We start from the raw sequence: 26,854 nt of genomic DNA on the forward strand, positions 1-26,854 counted from the left end.
CCAGAGCTGCAGAGACTCTCAGGGACCAGAGCTGCAGAGACTCTCAGGGACCAGAGACTCTCAGGGACCAGAGCTGCAGAGAGACTCTCAGGGACCAGAGCTGCAGAGACTCTCAGGGACCAGAGACTCTCAGGGACCAGAGACTCTCAGGGACCAGAGCTGCAGAGACTCTCAGGGACCAGAGACTCTCAGGGACCAGAGCTGCAGAGACTCTCAGGGACCAGAGCTGCAGAGCATCATAACACCGACACTGTTCTGACCGACTACGGACTGAGCTGAACATCTCACTCCGGCTGCAGGAGAGCTCGTTACTGTTAAACCCTGTGACAGTGAGCATTCAGATCGCACCCTCACACACACACACACACACACACCACAGCCACACACACACACACACCACAGCCACACACACACACACACACACACCACAGCCACACACACACCACAGCCACACACACACACACACACCACAGCCACACACACACACCACAGCCACCACGGCCACACACACACACCACAGCCACACACACACACCACAGCCACACACACCACAGCCACACACACACACACACACACACACCACAGCCACACACACACCACAGCCTAACACACACTCCACAGCCTAACACACACACACACACACACCACAGCCCCACACACACACACACACACACACACACACACGCGCTAATATAACGATGCAGGTGTTTCAACACTGTTCAGATGGAATGATTTATTCATAATCATGAGAGCATAATAAAACAATGAACATTGAAAGCACTGACAGTTGAACCCAAGGCCTCTGAAACACAGCATGCACCCCCCGACCCAGCGTTCAGAGACACGGAACATTCCTAACGCCACGACACCCCCGGCTCCTCAAAGTCCGTTTTTATTCTCCGCCTCAAGTCAGTTATTTCCTTGTTCTGTTTTTATTTTTATTTTTTATTTTTAATCCTTTAAATATATTTTGATATAAAAACAAGCCCACGTATGATGAATGTTTGTGAACTGCCTCCCCCCCCCCCCCATCTCTGGTTATTGTCCTGCCACACACACACACACACGATACTGGCCTCCTCTCTCTTCATGGACACGTGGGAAAGAAATCCCAGTCTGACGGGGGGGGGGGGGGGGGGGGGGGGGGGGTTTGATAAACTCCCTGAAAAAAAAAAAAGCAATAAAAAAGATTCATTAAAAAAATCAATTAAAAAAAGAAATGTAATAACTGTCCAGTTGAAAGACGTGCTGGAGGGAAGTCTGGAGCTCTGTAGACTGGAGGCACTTTAGCGCAGAGCGAAGGCCCCACACCTCACAGCACGGGGGGGGGGGGAAGAGAGAATTCATGCAGAGCCACACGGTGATACGGAGATCCAGGAATGATGGAGATGGAGGAGGAAGAAGAAGGAGCACCTGACAAACGTGGAGGAAAAGGCCAGCCTCTCCAGTTAATGCCATGTTCAGGAGAGGAGGGGGGGGGGGGGGGGGGAGTGAGAAAGAAACAGGATCTTCCAGGTCGAGGAAGAGGAGAAACCAAGAGACGGTGAGCAGCGGTAGGTGAAGGAGGAGAGAGCAGCGGCTCATCGTGAGAAGAGGAAACTGTCTGGCAAAAGCTATACAACACAAACAGGAAAACAGTCCTTGTACGGGGGCAGAGGGCGGCCGGCGGGTGCCTGAGGTCGGGGGGGGGGCCCAGTATGGCAGTCCCGCAGGTCAACAGGCTGGGCAGGCAGGAGGAAGCTGCTGTGGTCCCTCTTCTTCTTCTCTTCCTCCTCCTTTACAGCTGTGCCGGGCTGTGTCTCGCCCCCCTCCTCTCCCCAAACCTCGTCGCCCCCCTGCGCCTCCTCTTCACAGGTAGAGCTCCTTGGCTCTGATATGCTGCAGCTTCTCCCTCAGCATGCGGAAGGAGGGCCGCACAACAGAGTCCAGGGTCCAGCACTGCTTCATCAGGTCGTACACCACTGGCGAGCAGCCGTCTGGGGCGTCCATCTTGTATCCCTTCTCCACCCGGGGCACCACCTCCTTCAACGGCTGGAAAACAGAGACCATAATACAGAACATGTTGCGTCACATCTTCATCTTCATCACCTGCAGTCTCATGACACACACTCATCATTCTGTCGGCACTGAAGCGACGACACATTTCAGATCCAGTGCAAAAACAAACAAGCAAAAGTAAACAGTGGTCGCAGCAACGAAGCCTGCCATCTGCTGGTGCAGCTCAGACCTGGGGGGCTCCACAGATCTGCTGTTCAGGTACTTACAATTCGAGGGTAAGGCACGCGGCCAAAGGAGTAGATCTCCCAAAGAAGGATTCCATAACTCCAGACGTCCGACTTGGTGGAAAACCTCTGTTGACAGGAAGAAGAAGAGTCTCTATCAGAGGGGGAACAAGACCCTCAAAGATACTCCATTAAAAGTCCTGAATACAAAATGTACTTAAAGTATCAAAAGTAGAATATAAAACCGTAGTTTTTATCATCAAGTATATAGTTTAGTCTTGCACTATATTATACAAAAATATAAAGGCAACACTTTTTTTAGACGTTTTTTATGCACTAAAGATACAAAGTTTAAATCCCTGCGAGTTACTTCCTGTGACCCGCTCACGGTTACAGGACGAGCACGGAGAATTACTCCATCAACATATTTGTACACAAAATGTAAAAGAAGTATTCTGTGCATAGAAAACGTCTTAAATCTAAATATGAAGTGTTGCAGTGCAAGTAGTAACTATAAGTGTTGAATAAATGAAGTGGCGTAACATTACATTATTCTCTTCTGAATGGAGTAGAAGTATGATGTGGAACGATATCACTTAAGTGCTTGAGTAACTGTACTTAGTTACTTTCCCCCCCCGGACTTGGGTTGTTTGTTTTCGTGCTATTTGAGGAAACATGAATATTTTGACACTAAACACAAAAGTAAGCGACGGTTCAGTGTGAAGCTCCGCAGAGCGTGTGCAGGTTTGAGAGATCAGCAGAACGAAGGAGCAGCGGGAGTGAAACTGTCGTCACATATTCTCTAACGTTTGTCCTGCCACTTTAAATCTTACTAATGCTAGAACTCTAGGAGCTCCCCGTCCTCGTCTCTCACCTTCTCTCTTAGTGCTTCGGGGGAGGTCCACTTGACGGGCAGCTTGCCGGTGTCCTGTATGGAGGAGGCCTCCTTGGTGAGGCCGAAGTCGCTGACCTTGGCGATGTTGTCGTCAGACACCAGCACGTTACGAGCCGCCAGGTCTCTGTGGACGAAGTTGTTGGCCTCCAGGTACTCCATGGCTTCACACACATCGCTGGGTGAGACAGGAGACGCGATGACTAACATAAGAACAACCACAGGTTTGCATCTGCTCCTTAATCTATGTGGACATATCTGTGGCTGCGGTTAAAGGAGTATTTAGGATGTTTTAAAGTGCGGTTGTATGAGGTGCTTATTACCTACAGTAACAGTAATGGTGGTCCACACGCCCAGTTAGGAGAAGCAGGCAGGAGTACAGGCGTTAAAAACACTGAAAGAAAATCTCTATCAGTTTAAATCAACGCTGCATTTAGACTCCATTGAAAGAAACTGTACCTCGTATATCACGAGAGTTGCTGGTCCACCGCTGCCTCCACCAGTTAGTGACTTTGTGTTATTGTGTAACTTTGAACTAACCAAAGTCACACAATAACACAAACTAACTAACCGACCGAGGCAGCGGTGGACCAGCCGCTGCCGCTTTCAGCGAGGTAAAATTACTGTTTTTTTAAATGGAGTTTGGTGGCTTTGAATAACGCCTTCAGCTTCCCGTCAGGAACACAGATTGTATAGCTGACAGAAAGCACGGTAAAGAGGATGGACTCCACACAGGTGGTGTCCTGACCGCCATGTACTGTTGGTAACACACTGAACATGGATGCGTACCTCATACAACCCCGCTTCAAAACATCCAAACTATCCCTTTAAGATTTGCCAGACTACTGCAGCAAACAAGATGGTGAAGGTTGAGGATCACAAACTAAATCTAAACTTGTTCATCCTTCATTTAGCTTCATGCAGTTCAAATCTAATCCCTTGCACATCTAACATGTGGATTGCTTTTTACACTGCTGTAGTGGCTGCTCCCGTGTTGAGTTGTGCTGGGTTACAGCTGACGACTGTTCAATTAGAAATAAACGATGACTTTAAAGGCACTTGACCTGCAGACAAAGCAGCCATTAACAAGGCAAACCCCCCACATGATGGTTGCTTGTGTAAACAAAGGGTTCTTTTATGTCCCCAGTTAAGAGCGTGACAGCTAAAGAGCAGCTCTGATGAAACATTCGTCTTTTCAATAATAAGCAGTTGAAGAGCGATGAAGAGGACTCACAGGGAGAACTTGAGTAAGCAGTCTCCACCGAGCACGGTGCGTCCTCGGGAGCGCAGGTAGTCCACGAGGCTGCCCTGAGACACGGATCAGAGGACGAGGACATTTCAATGGTTCCAGTAACAACAAACAAATCCCAAAGTGTTGCTGCATCGTGAGGAGCAGACTACGTTACAACATGTCATTAAGTCAAACGTTGAGGCGGATACAGAGGACTGGAAACATCACGTGCACACACTACACACACACACACACTGTACTCTCTTGTTATCATCAGCTCACATTGTAGTAACTTCTATTCTAGGGTCCAAATAAGACATTCAAATAAATCATTCAATTATCTTAGCTTAGCATAAAGACTGTAAACCGCCTGGCTTCGACCCCCCCTCCTCTCTGATGCTGCCTGATTAACACGGTGCGTGTTGTTTGTTATGTGCCAGACTAATTATTGTCAGGGAGCAGTTGCCATGACGTTACTGCTCCAAAAATACACCAAAGCAAATGTGTTGTGACAAAACCTTGGCAATAAGCCAAATTCAGATTCTTCTGATTAAACAAACCAAATGCACATTTACACATTTACAACACAGCTCGCACATCTTTAAACGTGTTCAACAAACCTTCGCCATGTACTCGGTGACGATGTAGAGACTGCCCCTCTCCTCCACGATGACGCCTAACAACTGCACCAGGTTGTTGTGTCTCAGCTGTCTGTACAGAACAGAAGCAGAACAGTGTTAGCGTGCTGGGAAACATGCAACAGATATAGTGCAGGTGGGGAGAAGAACAGAGCCGTGGCTGGAGGATCTTACGTCATGACGGAGGCCTCTGCGATGAAAGCCTGCGCCGTGGCGTCGTTTTTGATGCACTTGACTGCCACCTTGTTCCCTCTGTAGTCTCCCACCATCACATCTGACAAGGACACAGACGGGGGGGGAGTCTTAGTACAATACACCAGGTGACCTCGGTTTCATCTGGCTGTGACTTTAAATGAAATGATGGAGATCCTTGTGGAATCTGTTCCTCACCTCCAAACTCCCCTTTGCCGATGGTCTGCAGGAGTTTCAGCTCCTTCCTGTTCAAGGCCCAGCCGCCTGCCAAGAGACACAGAACACTTAGCAGGCTGATGATTAAACTCCTGATGTCTGTCCTTATCACATTCATGCAGCTAAAACATCCACATGAAAGAATCTAAAACTATTCAGAGAATGTAAAATATTCATGAGTGAGATAACTTCTGCTCAGATTTCTACTTTTCTGAATTATTTCTCTCATTCGGAGGAAAAGTGTTGATGTATTGAAACATTAGGTTTCCCCAGATCCCTGCAGCTCTCCGGGTCACATGAAGAGGAATGTAGAGAGCCCGAGGAGGAAGACTCCGGCTGACCTTGGGCGCTGGTGCAGCTCAGCGGTCGTCCCCAGACACACAAAGATTAATTACCTTTTGTTGATTAATGCTATCAGGAGCACGAGGACAGAGGACTCCTGCAGGAGACGCTTTGTCTGTAAAGTGTTTGTGAGGTTATCGTGACAGAATATAAACACAGTAATGTCCCTGTGGAGCGGTGTAATGAGCTCAGTGTGTCCTTACTCCTGGAGAACTCGTCTTGTGCTGCCACTGTTCCCTCCATCAACTTGGGTTTAATCAGCCGGGTGCAAAGGCCATCGGCGTCTTTGGTGTAATGCTGAGGACGGAGAGTTTAATGCATTATGAATCTGTTGAGACAAACTGCAGATACAATGAAATCCCAGGTTGTTATTTTCATTAGAGGTTTGTGGCACAATAATGTAATAATAGCAGAAACCTCTTTTAAAACAAGAACATCTGTGAAATCTGAGTAAAACCTTCGACTTTAATGTATTAAGGTCGACTTTATTCCTCATTTCAAATTCGATTTGAAGTTCTTCACTGCTTTCTTTCAAACTCAGGGAACCCACTTTCAGGCACACAAGGCAATTAGGGCGGCTCGCAGACGAGAGGAGGGGGTTGCAGGGACAGCGGGGGTGGGGTGGGGGGGAACCCTTTTTGAATGCAGAAATTTCATAAGATCAGACGAGGCGGAGGAGACACTTTATTCAATAAGAATCACTGTTGACTGATGAAAAAGAACATTTCCTGGAGATCAACTCGCCTGTTCTGCCTTCAGAGCTCACTTGTGTAACGTCAGTCGTCTCCTGCAGTTTATCTTCTGATGGCGTCTAATCTGAGACGCACTCTGGTCTAATGGATGTTTCTGGCACAACAACCAATCAGCACCGAGGTGTGCGGGCTCATGCATCACAGCCTGATAACGTGTCCCATGTCCTCTGGGGGAAGGTTAAATTATACATAAAACACTAAGAGTATCATGCACCGTCGCTCGCACCTTGCTCGCACGTCGCTCGCACCTACGCTCGCACCTTCGCTCGCACGTCGCTCGCACCTACGCTCGCACGTCGCTCGCACCTACGCTCGCACGTCGCTCGCTCGCACCTACGCTCGCACGTCGCTCGCACCTACGCTCGCACCTACGCTCGCACGTCGCTCGCACCTACGCTCGCACCTACGCTCGCACGTCGCAGCGCGCACCTACACTCGCACGTCGCAGCGCGCACCTACGCTCGCACGTCGCAGCGCGCACCTACGCTCGCACGTCGCAGCGCGCACCTACGCTCGCACGTCGCAGCGCGCACCTACGCTCACATGTTTGTCATTTGTTACATTATCCGTCAAAACTATTACATTAGTTTTGAAGAAACAATATCTGAAAATGTAATAAATGTTATTACAATCTCAGCCGGGACGTTTTATTACATTATTGGTGAAGTTATAACATATTTAAGATTTTATTACATTTCCATCAGGTGAAGTGCACATTGTATTACATTAGTTTGTGCTACAAGGGTTTCTTTGTGTGACTTTATATAAATATTGTTTTTATTTAACTAGACAAAAACAAAACCTGTCCTCAAGCACAGATTTCATACATAGAACACAGAACAACACGGAGTAACACAGAACAACACGGAGTAACACAGAACAACACGGAGTAACACAGAACAACGCGGAGTAACACAGAACAACACGGAGTAACACAGAACAACACGGAGTAACACAGAACAACACAGAACAACACGGAGTAACACGGAACAACACGGAGTAACACGGAACAACACGGAGTAACACAGAACAACACAGAACAACACGGAGTAACACAGAACAACACGGAGTAACACAGAACAACACAGAACAACACGGAGTAACACGGAACAACACGGAGTAACACGGAACAACACGGAACAACACGGAGTAACACAGAACAACACGGAGTAACACAGAACAACACGGAGTAACACAGAACAACACGGAGTAACACAGAACAACACAGAACAACACGGAGTAACACGGAACAACACGGAGTAACACGGAACAACACGGAACAACACGGAACAACACGGAGTAACACGGAACAACACGGAGTAACACGGAACAACACGGAGTAACACAGAGTAACACAGAGTAACACAGAACAACACAGAACAACACGGAGTAACACAGAACAACACGGAGTAACACAGAACAACACGGAGTAACACAGAACAACACGGAGTAACACAGAACAACACGGAGTAACACAGAACAACACGGAGTAACACAGAACAACACAGAACAACACGGAGTAACACAGAACAACACGGAGTAACACGGAACAACACGGAACAACACGGAGTAACACGGAGTAACACAGAACAACACAGAATAACAAGGAGTAACACGGAGTAACAGTAGAATCGTTCCCTCTCACTGCCATCTTCATTCAGACGCGTTTGAAATGATCATCTGATGTTCAAAGATTCATTCTGAACGCCGAATCTGTCGACAAGCTTTTGATATGCAAAACAACAGAGAGGCAGAACATGAAGCTAGTGATGAAAAAAAGATTCAGGTAAGAGCTGACGTGCGGGGGCGCCGATCATTTAATATGTACGGGAAATCACCAAAGAGAGAATCAACTCGTATCAGAGGACGATGGAGGTCCGGAGGGAACCCCGGCTTCATCTCCATACAAGAGATGATGAGTAGAATGGATATCCAGAAGAACAGCAGGTGACGACGCTGAGGGTCAGTTTATTAACTTCTACAATCAGCTGCAACTCCGACGGGAGTTATTGGGCTAAAATCAAAACTTTATTAAATCAAATAATTATGAGTTTCTTACGCAGCACGCAGAACTTTTATTCTTGTATATTATATATCTTGGCTAATTAATGCATTTAAATTGTATTTAAATGCATTATAAATGTTTCTTTTGCACGGTGTTAAAGCTTTTCATGTTTTTTGTAAAGCACTTTGAATGCTTTGTTGAAATGTGCAATATAAATAAAGTTTTTGACAAACCTTTGTAAACTGCACAACATGCAGGCTGACGTTCGTGCCGAGTAACGTAACGAAAATGATGGTACCAGTACGATGAGTCGATGCTTGTATTTTACTAAATACAAGCATGAATAGAATAAACTCAATTCACTGAAGTGCTGCAATCACCCGTGCATTGAGGTGGCGGCGTCAGTCTTTTGAGGATTGACAGAACGCGCCTCTGAAGCCGGCTCTGGCGCAGCTCCCCTGCTGGGAGCCGTGAGGGTTATTGTGAGTGTGTGGGTGTGAGAGGTCGTCAAAGCATCTGATCTTCACCCCCGGAAACACAGACGAACCAAAGTACCTGATCTGCTCAGCATCAGGAGATCAGGTGAGACATTATTCTATTACAGGAATACTTCACCCACAAAATGATCATTTGTGTATCAATTAAACACCAAGTGCTCCCCTAAATAAGTCTTCAGAAGTGATAATAAAGAAGATACTTATGTATGATCGCCGTATTCTGCACGAGCTGTGTGACAGTTTGTAAACAGATGTTTTGATAGTTAAATTCGGTGGTTGAAGTGTTCCTTTAATGTGGTAAAGAATCAGTGTCTTCCTAACCAACATCAAACCTCTGTGTGACCACTAAAGTAATAAAAGCAGAAGCTCCGATCACCACAGACCACCAGCCAACCAGCAGGGGGCAGCATGGTGAAGGTCTGCTGCTCACAGCCACTTCTACACATACATGTATACTCACATATTTATATACACGATCATTATCACTGTTGTATGTGCAGTGTTTTCATCGTCATCTTGGGAAATGTAAAGATTCTGAATGTTGCATAATCATAACTCAGTTTACCATCATAGAGGAGTAAGCAGAACATATTCACATTTAAGATCATTTAGACTTCAAAACCCAAAGATATTCAGATGATTAAGATATAAAACAGAGAAATCTCCATATTTGAGGCTGAAAGCAGCATTTTCTGACATTTCTTGCGTTAAAAACAACGACTTTAAGATTGATTATGGAAATAGTCTTGAGATTATCTTCTCGTCGTTCGACTCGTCGCTGCAGCTCAAGCTTGTTCAACACATTACAATAACTTAAATTCAGTATTTTAATGCCTACAAATGTATTTTTAGTACACAATGGTGCTGGATAAATCAAGAGCTTCACATGTGTAATTAACGCAGAAGGGCGTAATCACAGAGTACAAACACAAACAGGGAAGCTGAAAATACTTCCAGCGTTACATCCTCGTAAATAACACGCGGAGACATCTTTGTTTCCCTTCAGCGGTATCACTGCATACTTGTGATTGACATACATAATCACTGTCGGTGTTGTGATTGACAGATGCTGTGTGTGTGTGTGGAGGTCTGTGAAGCCTGCTGTGACACGTCAATAGGGCAGGAGAATGTGAGGCTTCCTCTCATTACCTATTATAGCGAGAAAGAGAGGACACAGGGGAACGCAGACAGCGGAGAGAATAAAGATGTAGTGAGATTGAAGAGAGAAACGTAGGGAGGGGAAGCAGAGGGAGGGGAAGCAGAGGAAGAGGTTGAGATGGATAACAAAGACCGGAGCAGAGAAAGCAATATGCCAGGTATACACGGGGGAACACAAAGAGTGAAGGAGAGGGAGGTGGAGAAAGGAAGTGGAGGCAGAACCAAGCCTGGAGGGTGTGAGCGAGAGAGAGAGACGGATTGTGGGTGGCTGATAACAAGAATGCACCGGGGATGTAGATGGTCTCAGTGCCAGCTGGCACATTCCTGTCGTCCACTTCCACAACGGCCCGCAAGGCGAGGAGATGAGGTCCAATTAAAAGTGTGATAGACGCCAATCCAGCTCGCTGCTTTATCTGAGAGGATGAAAGCCTCCCTCCCCTCTGCCATCATGTCTTCCCCTCTCCACACTCTGCCCTCCCTCTGAACCAGCTTTCAGATAACAGGCGGGGAGTGAGAGGATCAGACGGCTTTTTGAAGAATGAGAACATGTACTTTAGTCTGATTTTTAGGGAAACTCCACAGGGACACTGAATGTGTGTGTGTGTGTGTGTGTGTGTGTGTGTGTGTGTGTGTGTGTGAGTTAAGTAATCATACTGCTCCATGATTGCTTGCAGTTTAACTTGACTAATCTTTAATAATAGCCTAACATTGTAAGATGTTTTCCTGCTTTATATGCAGACAGATTCATAAATAGTTTGTTTAATAGGAGCTGCAGTAATTAGTCGATTGACACAAAAATAAAATCTACTATTTTGATAATTGATTAATCGTTAAAGTGATTTTTAATACAGAATGACAGCAAATGGTGGTTTGATATCATATTAAAGTGAATATCTTTGTGATGTGGACAGAAGGAGACGTTTCTCTCGACAGGAGAACAGCGAGTTAATAAGAAACGTTGGGCGTCAGTAAAGAACACGTCTTGATTGCTTCACTAAACTCTCTGGTGTAACAAGAAGTGAGAGGCTGCAATTCATGATTGTTTTTAACTTACTGATGAATGTTCACATCTTTGTACAGAACGTCAGTAAACTGTAGATAACATGTATATAACATGTTATATACAGTTATATAACATGTATATAACATGTTATATAACTGTATATAACATGTTATATACATGTTATATACAGTTATATAACATGTATATAACATGTTATATACATGTTATATACAGTTATATAACATGTATATAACATGTTATATACATGTTATATACAGTTATATAACATGTATATAACATGTTATATACATGTTATATACAGTTATATAACATGTATATAACATGTTATATAACATGTTATATACATGTTATATACAGTTATATACATGTTATATACATGTTATATACAGTTATATAACATGTATATAACATGTTATATACAGTTATATAACATGTATATAACATGTTATATACATGTTATATAACATGTATATAACATGTTATATACATGTTATATACATGTTATATACATGTTATATACATGTTATATACAGTTATATAACATGTATATAACATGTTATATACATGTTATCTACAGTTATATAACATGTTATATACATGTTATATACATGTTATATACATGTTATATAACATGTTATATAACTGTAGATAACATGTATATAACATGTTATATACATGTTATATAACTGTATATAACATGTATATAACATGTATATAACATGTATATAACATGTTATATACATGTTATCTACAGTTATATAACATGTTATATACATGTTATATACATGTTATATACATGTTATATAACATGTATATAACATGTTATATACAGTTATATAACATGTATATAACATGTTATATACATGTTATATACATGTTATATAACATGTATATAACATGTTATATACAGTTATATAACATGTATATAACATGTTATATACATGTTATATACAGTTATATAACATGTATATAACATGTTATATACATGTTATCTACAGTTATATAACATGTCCATCACGAGTCCAATGAGACGTCTTCAAATGGCACGTTTGGTTCAACCAACAGTCACGAGCCGAAAGATATTCAGGTCATGATCACGTGAGACGATGAAGAGCAGCACGATAACAAAGCAATAATCCTCACAGCTGAGAAGCTGTAACCCCCCCCCCCCCCCCATTAGTGAACTTGCTTAGTTTTGCTCAATTCCTGGAAGCCGATGGGATCTTGAGGTTATTTGATCCAACAGTGAAGCCACCAGAGATAACCCAACACTGCTGTCTGAACTCTCTCCCCATCACACATGCAGGCGTCTCCCTGTGTGTGTTTTGATAATTAATGTAATATTTTTTAAATTCCATTTACTGAGCCTTCCCTAAAACAGTTTGGAGCCCCCCAGGGCAGAACGCCTCCGACTTAAACGATTAATTTACACGCTTAGTAACTTTCACGTCTCACTATTATTAAGTATAAAGACGAACCAAACGGGAACTGATGATGACGCCAATTACCCCTTTCATCCGACAGACTGTAAGCCAAGTGCATTCTGGGTATAATGTGAGGAAGAAATAGGATTTAAATGGCAGCTATGTTCTGTGCCGTCGCTCACCTCGACCAGCTGCATGAGGTTCTCAAAGTACTCCTCCTCATCGATGGTGAGCTTGCCGTTGTGGTAGATGATGCGGTAGTGCTCCACTTTGCCGTCGCAGCTGACGCACAGCGTGTAATCACCGGGGTAGTTGGTGCTCTCCCTCACCAGGAACAAGCCCGTCTCCGGAGGGTAGAGGAGCCGCTCGGCCTGCTCCCGAGTTATCTTCCCGTGAAACCAGCTGCAGGGAAGACGGGCAGAACATTAATGACAAGATGAGGACGTTAAAGGCTTTCAAATTAAATATCGGCACAGGCCAGGTGGCGTGTTGTTGAGTATTACGAGACTGTGATCCATGTACGGAGACTCCACGTGTGTCAGAGCTAACATCATCACACACTTTGCTCATTTGAGACTTTAACCAGAGGAATCCGCTTCCACATCTCACGGCCCCCAGCGCAAACAACAAGTGAAAACAAAACAAGAGCGTGACGGTAATGGGACGCCGGCAGCAGCAGCAGCACTCCCAGTCTGCGCCGCTCGAGTGGAGCCGGGTGCACTCCTGGAGTCAGTGAAGAGTACCTGAACCCAAACAACAGGACACGGACACACACACACACACACACACACACACACACACACACACACACACACACACACACACACACACACACACACACACACACACACACACACACACTTCTTCCCCCTCGCCATATGGCCTGCTGGATATATCTGGAGTATAGGCTGCTAATGGCTGGATTAGACAGCTGCGTCCCTGTGAGTGTGTGTGTGTGTGTGTGTGTGTGAGTGTGTGAGTGTGTGCATGCAGATTAGTGGGCTGCTTTGGAGCCTCATCCTGGTTTGGATCATACTCGGAATTTTGTGTGTACATGAAACACAGAGAACCTGGTTGTTAGTATCTGTCTGTGCTCAATGACCTCAACAGCTTCTTCTAGTCTGTATGTTCTTAACAACCGAGAACAGTTTCCACGCTCTGCAGACGTTCTCCTTTCAGTGCGTTTATCATCATTACATGTTTCATCACATTTGTTTGTATCACTAACGTTCTGCATGCTAACATAAGACCTGTGAGAAACATGGAGGTGTTTAAATGTGACAGTATCCTGGTTTCTACTGCTGTTCTCCAGGCATCTTCTCTCTCCAGGCATCTTCTCTCTCCAGACATCTTCTCTCTCCAGGCATCTTCTCTCTCTCCAGGCATCTTCTCCAGGCATCTTCTCCAGGCATCTTCTCCAGGCATCTTCTCCAGGCATCTTCTCCAGACATCTTCTCCAGGTTTCTGACAGTAAGTTTTTACATGTGTAACGCAAATTCACAACTTCCCAAAACAGATTTCTTCTACAACAGATATCACCAGTGCTGGACAGTAAACTTGTGTCCACATAATTGTGTAATTTGTTGTAAAGTTCCACTACTTCTTACTTTGTGTAGCATTTATTTTATTTTTGAAATTCGCAAGTTTGTGAGAAATAAAAAGGAGCGAGTATATTTTATTTATGGAACAGGCAGAATTTATATTTTTGTAAAACTTGAACTTGAGATTTGAGAAAAACTCAAATCATTTTAGTAAAAAGTTTATTTATGTAAGTTACTTTGTGTTTTAACATTATTACAATCAGTTGAAGTCACTTTTTCAAATATGAAACTTCAGACTGACATTAGTGACACTTGTAATCGAGTCAGTGCTCGTAAGGCACATCTGATGAACCAGGAGGTTTTCTGTATTAAAACATCTTAGATTTGCCAATAAAAGCCGTTTATCTTCTCTGTAGACTTGAGCTCAAACACAACAGCGACCACATATCAGCGCAGTGTGTCCCGGAGATGTGTCACTCCTCGTGTGAAAGGTCGTATAATCTGAAAACAGTCGACGCCTACAGGGTCTCTATCCGTCTTGGCTGGTAAATTGGTGGTAATCAACGGCTGTAATTGATTTAGCCTGTATTCCGAGGGCTGCCTCCCTCCTCCTCCTCCTCCTCCTCTTCCTCCTCTTCCTCCTCAGACCGCAAAGGCCCATGTGGCAAAGCAGCTTAGTACGGGGTTGGGTTGATTAGATCAGTGCAGGCAGCTTCTCCGATGGACAGCAGCTCCTTAACTCGCACTAATCCCAGAGCAGACGCCAAGCGTGGACACACACGAGCACTTCTGTCCACAGAATTAACTGCAGTTTGCATACATTACATCATGTTGACGTATAAAAGAAAAAAGGCACAAAAATGTGGTAAACAACTTGGTGTGGACCACAGGGAAGGAGGACGTAGGGCAGCAGAGTTCTTTGTGTGTGGGGGGTGTCGGCCACATGGGGGCAGCAGAGAGAGCAAGCTGTGGAGGGAGGAGAGGACTGGATCCATGGGTCAGGGAGAAACGGGGACAGAGGACTACAGCTGAACCCTGATGTAGCCCAGAAGGAGGAGCAGTCCTCTCTGAGACATCTGCTAGTGATTCACAACTAAATGAACAAGTCCCTGCGGCTCCAGCTCGCAGCTCCAACGACGACTTCTGATGACGAGCGTTTTGAAAGAACGCTGAAGTGTGCAGCGAGCTGGGCAGCAGCGAGGACATGAGGTCAGCGAGTGTAACCAGCGGGCCACGTGGACTCTCGTCACTCTTTTAAGTGACTTCAAAGTTACATTTAATGACCTCTTCTGTAAATCCACTGTTAGCTGCGGAGGAAAGTAACTAAGTATATTTACCTGAGGTACTTTTCTGAAATATTTATATTCTTCTGCTGCTACATTTGTGCTCCACTACAACATTAGTTACTTGTTACTTTGATTTAGATTAGTAATTAGTTACTTGTTTATAAATCAGGAGGGGTGTGAATGTTTTGGTGTCTCACGTTACATAAATACAATTATTAGTTTTAGGAACGCTGCTTTTTAGATCTCAGAAACGTGGCAGTTTAAAAAATAAAATTCATTCTTGAAGTTGTGAATCAATTCATATTATCAGAAGTTAAGATTATTACATGGAATCATTTTTCAACAAATCACACATTTGGTTATTTTGTAGATGTTTGGGAGTTATTAATAGATTCAGAATCTTTAAAGAAGAAATGTTTCTACCATAAAATAATTAAAATTAGCTTCAACATAAAGTGATGAACACATTTGTGCATCAATAATCATAATATAATAATACATTGTGAAACAGGCTGTTAATACATTTGTCTGGACAGTTTGTATATTGTGTCGTCTCTCAAACACTGACGAGCATCAAGTGGACCATCAATAACATCAACGTGACCATCTGTGATGTTAAATATAATCAGAGCTACAGCAAAGTCAGAGCTAGCTTTGGAGTTTAGTCAGTCATGCTGTTGGTGTGTTTGCACATGGTTGCACTAGGCCAATTTAAAGTTCCCCACACACACACACACACACACACACGGTGCAGACAGGCAGTGCGAGTGGTGGCAGGAGAGGGTAGAGCTTTCAGTTGATAAAGTGAGACAAAGAGGGTCAAAAGTCTTTTTAAATGTTTCCTGCCGACAGGATGTTACAGGAGCATACCATCTATAAGCTCTGCTGAAAGACTTGTGCTTATGACTGGTCTGTTTTTGGAGAGAGCACACTCCCTTTATATGTTTATAAAGACGTCATCCTGGGATTATAATGAAAGGATGGCTCAGTTGAGTCCCACAGGACAGTTCCTAATATTCTCAATCCCAAAGTGTCTTTCAGGAACCAACAAAACAACAAACTGTAAAAGCACTGGAAACACTTAAAGACATATGATCCTACGCTTCCTCACGTCACTGAAACACTGACAGGAAACACTTCCACTGATCTGTACTTTAAAAGGGACACTTCACCCCAAAACATTACATTTGAAAACCTTTACAGCAATCATGACACGTTACTTAAAATAATCCAGAGAGCAGTTTCATGTAGCCGAGCGCCATGTAGTTCCTTTATATTATTAACATCAAGTCACACCAGAACAATCTAGATTGGTAAATAGCTCTACAGGTAGGAGGGAAACAAACTGTGGACTGTTCCTTTAAATACTTGTTTATCATCACTCGGGGGACGCACAGAAAAAGCTTTAGCACCTTCAGATGACAACATCTCATAGCTGTGATGATACTGCGGCAGCCTGTACGCTCGCAGCGCTCCTGTCTCGCTTCATTTGCATATGTCTCTCGTTATGTTTTCAAATCGCTGCCTTTTCAAAGAGCCTGATTGAAAAGCAGTGCGCAGCTGGTGCCTGCCTCTGTGGCTGCCAGACGCTGACAGGAGAAGACGCAGAACAAACCGAAAGATGGAATTGACATCTTTTGATGCTTTGAACGCAACACTACAGGGCCATACATGTCCATACAGGGACATACAGGTCCATACAGGTCCATACAGGGACATACATGTCCATACAGTGACATACATGTCCATACAGGTCCATACAGTGACATACATGTCCATACAGGTCCATACAGTGACATACATGTCCATACAGTGACATACATGTCCATACATGTCCATACATGTCCATACAGGTCCATACATGTCCATACATGTCCATACAGTGACATACATGTCCATACAGTGACATACAGGGACATACATGTCCATACAGTGACATACAGGGACATACATGTCCATACAGTGACATACAGGGACATACATGTCCATACAGTGACATACATGTCCATACATGTCCATACAGTGACATACATGTCCATACAGTGACATACATGTCCATACAGTGACATACATGTCCATACATGTCCATACAGTGACATACATGTCCATACAGTGACATACATGTCCATACAGTGACATACATGTCCATACAGTGACATACATGTCCATACAGTGACATACATGTCCATACATGTCCATACAGTGACATACATGTCCATACAGTGACATACAGGGACATACAGGTCCATACAGTGACATACAGGGACATACATGTCCATACAGTGACATACATGTCCATACAGGTCCATACATGTCCATACATGTCCATACAGTGACATACAGGGACATACATGTCCATACAGTGACATACAGGGACATACATGTCCATACAGTGACATACAGGGACATACATGTCCATACAGGGACATACATGTCCATACATGTCCATACAGTGACATACATGTCCATACAGTGACATACATGTCCATACATGTCCATACATGTCCATACAGTGACATACATGTCCATACATGTCCATACAGTGACATACATGTCCATACATGTCCATACAGGGACATACAGGTCCATACAGTGACATACAGGGACATACATGTCCATACAGTGACATACAGGGACATACAGGGACATACAGGTCCATACAGTGACATACAGGGACATACAGGTCCATACAGTGACATACATGTCCATACAGTGACATACAGGTCCATACAGTGACATACAGGTCCATACATGTCCATACAGGTCCATACATGTCCATACAGGTCCATACAGGTCCATACATGTCCATACATGTCCATACAGGTCCATACATGTCCATACATGTCCATACAGTGACATACATGTCCATACAGTGACATACAGGGACATACATGTCCATACAGTGACATACAGGGACATACATGTCCATACATGTCCATACAGTGACATACATGTCCATACATGTCCATACAGTGACATACATGTCCATACAGGGACATACATGTCCATACAGTGACATACATGTCCATACAGTGACATACATGTCCATACATGTCCATACAGTGACATACATGTCCATACAGTGACATACATGTCCATACATGTCCATACATGTCCATACAGTGACATACAGGGACATACATGTCCATACAGTGACATACATGTCCATACAGTGACATACATGTCCATACAGTGACATACAGGGACATACATGTCCATACAGTGACATACATGTCCATACAGGGACATACATGTCCATACAGTGACATACATGTCCATACAGTGACATACATGTCCATACATGTCCATACAGTGACATACATGTCCATACATGTCCATACATGTCCATACAGTGACATACATGTCCATACATGTCCATACAGGGACATACATGTCCATACAGGGACATACATGTCCATACAGGGACATACATGTCCATACAGTGACATACATGTCCATGCAGTGACATTCATGTCCATACAGTGACATACATGTCCATACAGGGACATACAGGGACATACATGTCCATACAGTGACATATATGTCCATACAGGGACATACATGTCCATACAGTGACATATATGTCCATACATGTCCATACAGGGACATACATGTCCATACAGGGACATACATGTCCATACAGGGACATACAGGGACATATATGTCCATACATGTCCATACAGGGACATACATGTCCATACAGGGACATACATGTCCATACATGTCCATACATGTCCATACAGGGACAGGTGCAGGGTCCCACAACCTGTTCACACTATTAAAAAGCAAAGATGTAGAAGATTTTGATTACTGCATGTTACCAGTGTGTGTGTGTGTGTGTGTGTGTGTGTGTGTGTGTGTGTGTGTGTGTGTGTGTGTGTGTGTGTGTGTGTTTGTGTGTGTGTGTGTGTCGAGAGTCTCCTCCGTCCCCCTCTCGTACTACTTACGGCATGAGACTGAGTTTCCCTCCTGACTTGACTCCTTCTCTTTTCTGGACATAGTTTGCCGGGATGGTTCCCTCTCGGCCCACAGAGTTCCTCGCTCTGTACCAGTTGGGATCCTGAAACAGCCAAACAACAAACACTTATTACAGGTAAATAACGGTTTCCATCAATGAAGTCTGGCGTCTTTGAGGAATATAACGTCCGTTTCTTTTTAACTTGGTGTATTAAGGGTTTCAGAGCTGGTGGGATGAATACTCTTCCCCTCTCCGGGTCTGAAGAGGAGCTGAAAGGAAACCCTTTGACTGGGGCTACAAAGCTTTTTGATGGGAATATGTTCTCTGTAGTCTCAAGTGTTCTGCAGGCTGATGTTCTGCATCATGGAGCTCTGGTTCTGTGCAGTGTCGACTTTATACTTCTCTAATTGCACGGTTGCTTGCTCTGACTATTAGCAGCATGCCAGCAGACATATTTGTATTAGGATATCAGAATTATAGGTTAAGCCAGGGGTGTCAAACATAAGGCCCGGGATGACTTTGCAAAGTGTAAAAATGACAAAGAAGACATTAACTGCAATTTTTCAAGCTATTTCAAATTTGTCCACTAAATGTTTTGTAAGTTGTAATGCATGTATAATGTGTAAATGATAAACTGAGGCATGACATCTTTCTTAAGAAAGGTTTTTAATAATGTTTTGTAAAAAGATAGTTCATTAAATGTGAACATTTTTTGCACTAAAACAAAGGGAACAGTGGTTATTTACAGGTTATTATGCTGTGATGTTAGTGGTCCGGCCCAATTGAGATCAGATTGGGCTGTATGTGGTCCCTGAACTAAAAGGAGTTGACCCTGGGTTAAGCTAATGGTTGTCTTTTAGTATGAACATGTGTATTATTATTATTATTGTTTGTTATATGGAACAGTTCAATTCTAGATTTAATTAGATTTGTTAAGACATAAAACAGAAGTGTGGAACATGAAGAAGAGTAGAGACAACGTTAGCTGTGCTTGTGATGAGTGTTGGTCCTCTGGAGGGGCCATGACCTTGAGAATGGACCTGCTGTGTGACCGTCCTGTAGGTTTACCATGACCTCGTTGTTTCCCGCGCGGTCAACCTTTTTTATTTTCTCTTCCAATATTGCAACTGCAAAATTCCAGTATTTGGTCGAAGATCAGTAACTGGGGAAACTAACATATAATTCTATTATTACTAAACTGTACAACTTCATAAAGAAGCACTTTAAACTTTTGGCCTGTTCCTCAAATAATGATGTTTGGCCAGGAGAGCAACAAAGTGCAACATCTCGACGTCCTGCCTTACCCTGGTGGCTCCGATGATGGTCAGTAAATCTCCTTTACAGAACGGCAGGTCCTGTTCGTTGGTGGTCTGGAAGTTGTACTTGGCTACACACTCTGTGCCAGTCGACCATGGTGCCTGCATCACAGGAGACAGAGAGGAACCGACATGAATCACAGGATGAGGTGTGTGTTGCAGACAACAGGAACACAGTCACTGAGAGGGGACGTGGAAATAATTAAGTGGACAGTAAGTTCGATTTCACAAAGTTATGACTTTGTCATGAACCCCACAGCCTCGCAGCAAGACGGAGCTGGGTTTGAATCTGTGTGTGGAGTCGTTGGTCCCCACGTCGACGTGACTCTTCGTTAGTTACGAACATGTTTATCCGCCGCAAGTAGCTACAAAAAACCGTAATAAAACTAGAGGTGTAAATCAGGTTCCATCCCGATACATTCTTTTGACAACGACACAACATAAGACGGCCAAGATACGATTATAAACTATTACCTTTAACTAAAATATGTAATTTAAATAAATGTATTGTCTTTCATACATAGAGCTGTTGGTCGCTATAAAGAGCCGCATGTTTCAGCACTGTGTGGATGTTTAGAAAGGAGCAGCGAGTAATGCTTACAGTAATATTTCAGCTTCTGAAATCTGATATCCTTTAGGACTGACACAACAACACATTTAAAGACCTTCGAGATGTGTGAATTATCCTAAAACATTATGGACAGACTAAACCATAATGAATTAATCGTTAGTCGGTACGTTGAGAGTTACTTCACGTAACCGAGTAAATGTTTAATCAGCCGGGAAAATAATCAAAAGCCCCGTGTGGGGGTGCGTTCTGAGCGTTCTGTGGGGGACTTTGCCTCTGGCTCATATTAAACTGAAGTCAAATTTATACCGCTGCCTCAGAATTTGCTTTACTGAACTGCGCTCATTGTCACTCTGAACACTGCAGATGTGGCAGCTACATGCTTACAATACAAATGGAAACGACAGCTAGGAAAGGGATGCTTTGTGTATTCCGTTTGCATTGTTAGATCAGTATCAAAAACATACCACAGTCGAGTGAATGAGATGAGAAAGCCGGAGTACAAAGCAGCAGGTGTGAGCGAGCGGGTACAGTCTTTGTACTCGCTGCTTTATTGCTGACAGCTGAATGTGTCTGATGCAGGCAAAACTGCATAATGAGTCTGGACCACCGCTGACGACTGAGCGTGTGTGGATACAGAACAACCTTCATGTTCATGTGGTCACTTTATGAAAGTGCTTTATGAAAACTGCTTTTATTGTTAGAATTTATTGCTGGCGATATTTCCTGGAGGATCTTAAGTCATTTATTAAAATGAAGCCTTGTGCAAAACAACTGGGGAAGAACCCCAGCTGAAGCTGCAGCGGACTGTGTGTGTGCTTCCTAAAGAAGAAAGGCTGTGATGGGATGTTAGGATTTTAAACATTTTGCGATATACTTTGTACTGCGACAACACATAGTGATTTAATAAATAAATAAAAATTGCAAATATGCAGTTTATCAAGATCTATATTATCTAATGAGATCAGACAGACAGGCAGACAGACAGACAGGCAGACAGACAGGCAGGCAGACAGACAGGCAGGCAGACGTTTTAATTTCAGCTGACTGAAGTGGAGCAGATTAAAATGAGGACATGAAGACAGGATGCAGGAGAGAAAGGGATCCTGCTCTGAAGCTAGCAGTAGCATTAGCTAAACCAGAGACAGGTAACGTGAAACCACTAAACCTGAGCCAGACACTTTGATGGATGTGTGCTCACCAGTACATTAATACATTGCTACAGATGAGCTTCTTTCAGCACCTCTGTCGCACGCAGTTAATCACAAACTTTATCTTAGCTCAGTTTATCCTGAGCAACGCGCCTCTTTAGATGTGCAGGTGTAAGAAACACAGAGGGGGTCGTGTTTACAGTATGCACCCGTAAACCTGTACACAGAAATGTGTGCTTCACTTACGTGCATCCCAGACATGATGAAGGGAATTGGGCAGCAGGTGTCCTCGGGCAGGTAGCGGTCAGTGTTCAGCTAGTACCATCAGAGCTGGAACAAAAGAAGCAAAGCCATCAGAAATACAACAAACATCTGTTTGTTTCAAATTGGCAAACTTTTTGTGTCCGTCTCTGCAAGGCTCCAACATAATAAAGTCACTGTCCTTCAGTTTAGGAAAGCCAGGGGCGCAAATACATAAAACTGTGCATTTGTAAATACATGGTGCACATGCAAAATATTAGAAGAGATGTTACAGCAATAATGACAAATATTGATTCATAGTAGGGAATAAAATGAGCCACCTGCAAAATACAAGCTAAATGTTAGCTGTGGCAGGTAAACGCCTCAGGTCACCATCGCAGATAGCTTTTCCTTATATTAAGAAACATTACATGATATATTCCATATTTCTGTCTGCTACCACTGAGTCAGGGTTTACTCTAAAGCGTTCTACATAGATTTCAGAAGTGGTGGGTAGAAATGTTCACTGACCTGCCCCAGTGGGGGAAAAAAACTTAATTTCAGACCCTGACTGTGTAATAGCAGACTACAGACATGTAACCTCAAACTAAACCCCAATGTTTCTACAGCAGCAGTCATAAAAACAAACTGAAACTGTAAATGGGAAGAAGTGTTAGGGTTAACCAGGTCTGTCCAGCATCTTGGTTTAGCAGCCAATTATCATTCTTTTAAAGTCGACCTTGATACGGTGACAGAAAGGAGAGAGAAAAGGGCCTCCCGAAGTAGCCTCCATTCAAAGCATCTCACTTCCACAGCCGAGAGAACAGGAAGTTGAAATGGGGAGGGATGTGAGTGAGAAGGAGGAAGTAGCTGACGCATATTTTCCAGTGCTTTGTACTTGGAAAATATACTTGGGCCTTTAGTTGTGTGAGCCGACATGGTGCCGTCCTTTAGACCAGCGGTCCCCAACCTCATTATGCCACGGACCGGTTTCATGTAAAACATTATGTTCGCGGACTGGGGGGGGGGGGGGGGGGGGGGGAATAAATATGACGAAAAAAACGATACGGCCGACATAAAAACAAATATAAAGTGCATAAAAAATTAAAACTGAATTAGTGGGAGCCCTGAGTCAAGATACACAGAGTATAATTCATAGGTCAATGATCCCCCCTAAAATCTGTTCTTTAACATGTCCCCTCCCTTTGAGTTCCCCTGTATGGCTGAGGTGGAGCCCATAGCTTCCACTTAGATTAAGTCCGTTTCATTGAAAGCAGCCTTTTTCCCACTGAGCATAAGCAAATTGTTTTCCACATACAAAGTAACTGTAAGTTCAGAGCCATGGAAATGATGCATCTCCTTCAGAGGGCCTGGCTACTGGCTAGCATGCTCCCTGAGAGCATCTATGGACAAGCTTCACAGCATGGCCATATCCTGTGTTCAAACAGGAAGCAGCCTAATTGCAGACCACTGTAGATCAGTATGCAAACAGATGGAGCCAAATATATCCAGGGCCAGGCTGCTCTGCTGCACCCAGAGGGCACCCGCTTCTTTCCCTTTGCCATTCTTTAGGTTTAGAGCAGCACTGCGGGGACAGAGCAGCGCGGCTCACCAACCCACAGCCACGCTGGCTCAGCCAATAGAGGAGAGACAAGTGAGTGCTATTCTTATCTCTCTCCAGAGCTGAGGAATGCCTGCAAGCTATTCAAGAGCTTCAGCATCACGCTGCTCACACCGCTCTCCTTAAGTTAGTCAAGTGGTACTCAGTAAAGGATGTGAGTGAAAAGAGTTCGATTCATTTTTCTTTGGCAGCCTGTAGAGCAATGACACCGTGTACACTTCCCTGAGACGAAGATTCAACACCCGTAGTGAAAATAAATGCGTTGTGAGAGCGTCTGCGTTTGATGCTCAGCCAGGAGGTGTGGGAACAGCTCCAGGTGTGTGACAGCTGTACAGTGCAGCGTAAACCTAACAATGGAACTGCACAAACACATCTAAACAAGGCGCTACATGTATTGCTACAGCTACTGGTCAGAAGACAAAAGAACCAGGATGTAGATATAGCACTTTTCTAAAAACAATATTTTATACAGAATAAAAATCAATGAATAATAATAAAAAAGGACTAAATGGTAATAAATGAGGTAAACACATACAACAGATCAAAACTTCAGTGTGTGCTGAAAGATTGCTTCTTTTTTTTGATTATGAAGTGCTTGATGTCGCTCTGCATAGTCGCGGTTCAGCTGGAATCAAAGGTTTTGAAAGGCTGCTCTGCATTTCTTTCTGCTGAAATTGATCATGAGATTTGCATTTTTTGATGCAGTGCTGTTGTTGGTCTCATCATTTCTATATGTTTAGGACGAGCCGTGTGTGACACCAGCACTCAAATCCTTTTAATTATTAGTCTAATCCCTAAACTCACACGTTCTCGCTCGTTCCAGCCGCCAGAAGTAACACAAACGAGTGGAAATCACTTCCTGCTCCGCTCCTCTGCTGCTAAATATCTCCCACTGTGCAACAGGAGCTGCTGGTGACAGCGTCATGGTAACACACAGGGATGTAGCAGCACTGTCTTTTCTTTTGCAATGCCAGTAATATTATTACAGTTTGGGTATTATGTGCCATTTCCATTACAACTACAGTGCTCCATGTCTACTGCTGCGACCTTCTGCACTGGAGCTGCTGAATGTGACTGTGGGTCCGGCTGCTCGTCTCCTTTCACCACATTAATATGTCACTGTGCCTCCAAGACAAATACTGTTGAGAGTAAAGCAATGTTATTTTGTGTTTCCATCCTGGAGCTGCTCTGCTCAACACAAAGCATAAAAAGCATCCGATGGAAAGTGTGTGTCTTTGCTCTGAGCCGCCCGGGCCTCCTGAAGACATCTCAAAGGTGTTGGGAAACAAATCACTTCTGAAAAGGTGTCTCTTCCACCTTGTGAGAGAGCAGTGAAGAAAAAGATCTTCCACTCACATATCGGGGCAGTGGTGCAGAATGTTGCTGCTGCTTCACTTTGATGAAATGATTGTTTTTAAACTAAAAGGTTTAAATTGTAATCAAACAGTAACTTTGAAAGGCGATGATGATAGAGTAATAACACATTTACAATTCCTTGCACTGCCAAGAAACTAAGCTTGTCTAGATGTAAAAGCTTAAATCTCCATCTTACAATTGGACAAATCAGTCTCTTGGTTCCTCGTCAAAGGAGCAGATCTGTCTCTTGATGGAGTTATGATCTCCATATTTCTGCGGCCGTATCAAGCTCTTATTAGCTGACACTCCACCCAAGAATCACAACGTCAGCTTTCCCTGGATAAAGCCTGAGCATCGATCACAGACGGCTGGTGCTTAGTGAGACGGCTGTGACAGTTTCCAAAACGACTGTGGCGAAGCCTCGGCTCGTGTAAACCCGAAGTCTGGTCCAAGCGGGCCTCGCAAAGAAATCACACCATTATCATCTTTCCCTCCAATATCAAGAATCAGAAAAATATCAGTCCAAATATTTGCATTTCATTTTTTTTTTATCCTTCAGCCTTAGTCCAAATATTGATGGAAACATTGTGAAAGCAGAGTCGTACAAGCAGGCGCGCTCGCACAGCAGGCAGCGTCTCCATAATGTATGCAATGATGAGAAGGACGGCAGCCTGCCCCCGCCTGCATGGATATTGAGAGGATATAAATAGCCAGGCCTGGTTGCTGACACTGGAACCGCAGCACACAGAGCTCAAACAATAAGCCGTCACCACTACCCTTCCTCCCCTCTGCTTTCTCCAGTCCAGCAGCCTCCCAGAGCTGGAGAGGGGGGGGGCTCCCTCTTCCTTTCTTTCTTCCACTTCCTGCCTCGCTGCTTTTGTAATCTGTCATCAGTGGCGAGCCCGAGCCTGTCACTTGTTACGTCAGAGAGGCAGGCAGGAGAGTCTGCCTGTCTACCCACCTGTATCTGTCTGCGTGTCTGTCTGCGTGTCTGTCTGCGTGTGGTGGAAGAGGTTTTTTCTGTCACGTTGCTCTATTTTTCTTTCGCTGTGGATTAGACACGTACATGACTCTTTTGCTCTTCTGCAAAGAAAGGATGTGATGATTTCTTTTTCCTTTGCTCAGTTCAGAAATCCAGCAGGCCTCCTCTGCGTTCTTCTTCGTTGGTATTCCTGGTTACATTCGGGAGTTGATAGGATGGTGTGTCTAACAGGGCTGTAACTA

The 26,854-nt window shown here is 43.9% G+C and overlaps 1 protein-coding gene across 2 annotated transcripts; it reads right to left on the minus strand.

Moving 5' to 3' along the window:
• Nucleotides 1-1,164: 1,164 nt before the first annotated feature.
• Nucleotides 1,165-22,758, minus strand: cskl (c-src tyrosine kinase-like). 2 transcript variants are annotated; one of them, XM_029426788.1, is made up of 12 exons: nucleotides 22,660-22,758; nucleotides 20,683-20,796; nucleotides 19,368-19,480; nucleotides 12,776-12,995; nucleotides 5,937-6,030; nucleotides 5,374-5,439; nucleotides 5,158-5,257; nucleotides 4,966-5,056; nucleotides 4,349-4,422; nucleotides 3,097-3,292; nucleotides 2,265-2,351; nucleotides 1,165-2,031 (listed from the first exon to the last, which is right to left on the minus strand). In XM_029426788.1, the coding sequence occupies exons 1-12, from the start codon at nucleotides 22,672-22,674 to the stop codon at nucleotides 1,849-1,851; spliced, it is 1,353 nt and encodes a 450-aa protein (XP_029282648.1). In that variant the 5' UTR covers nucleotides 22,675-22,758; the 3' UTR covers nucleotides 1,165-1,848. The 2 variants fall into 2 exon arrangements, with proteins under 2 accessions (XP_029282648.1, XP_029282649.1); XM_029426789.1 differs by lacking the exon at nucleotides 22,660-22,758 and having other exon boundaries at nucleotides 20,683-20,802.
• Nucleotides 22,759-26,854: the final 4,096 nt, after the last annotated feature.

Source organism: Cottoperca gobio, unplaced genomic scaffold (assembly GCF_900634415.1).
Source record: "Cottoperca gobio unplaced genomic scaffold, fCotGob3.1 fCotGob3_240arrow_ctg1, whole genome shotgun sequence".
In the NCBI taxonomy this organism is placed as follows: domain Eukaryota; kingdom Metazoa; phylum Chordata; class Actinopteri; order Perciformes; family Bovichtidae; genus Cottoperca; species Cottoperca gobio.

What these genes read in the sequence shown, in the direction of transcription:
- cskl (XM_029426788.1), bottom strand. An exon ending in CGGCAAAGGGGAGTTTGGAG is followed by an intron (nt 5,258 to 5,373) that starts GTGAGGAACAGA and finishes TGTCCTTGTCAG; the next exon opens with ATGTGATGGTGGGAGACTAC. An exon ending in GCGTGCCTTACCCTCGAATT is followed by an intron (nt 2,032 to 2,264) that starts GTAAGTACCTGA and finishes TCTGTTTTCCAG; the next exon opens with CCGTTGAAGGAGGTGGTGCC.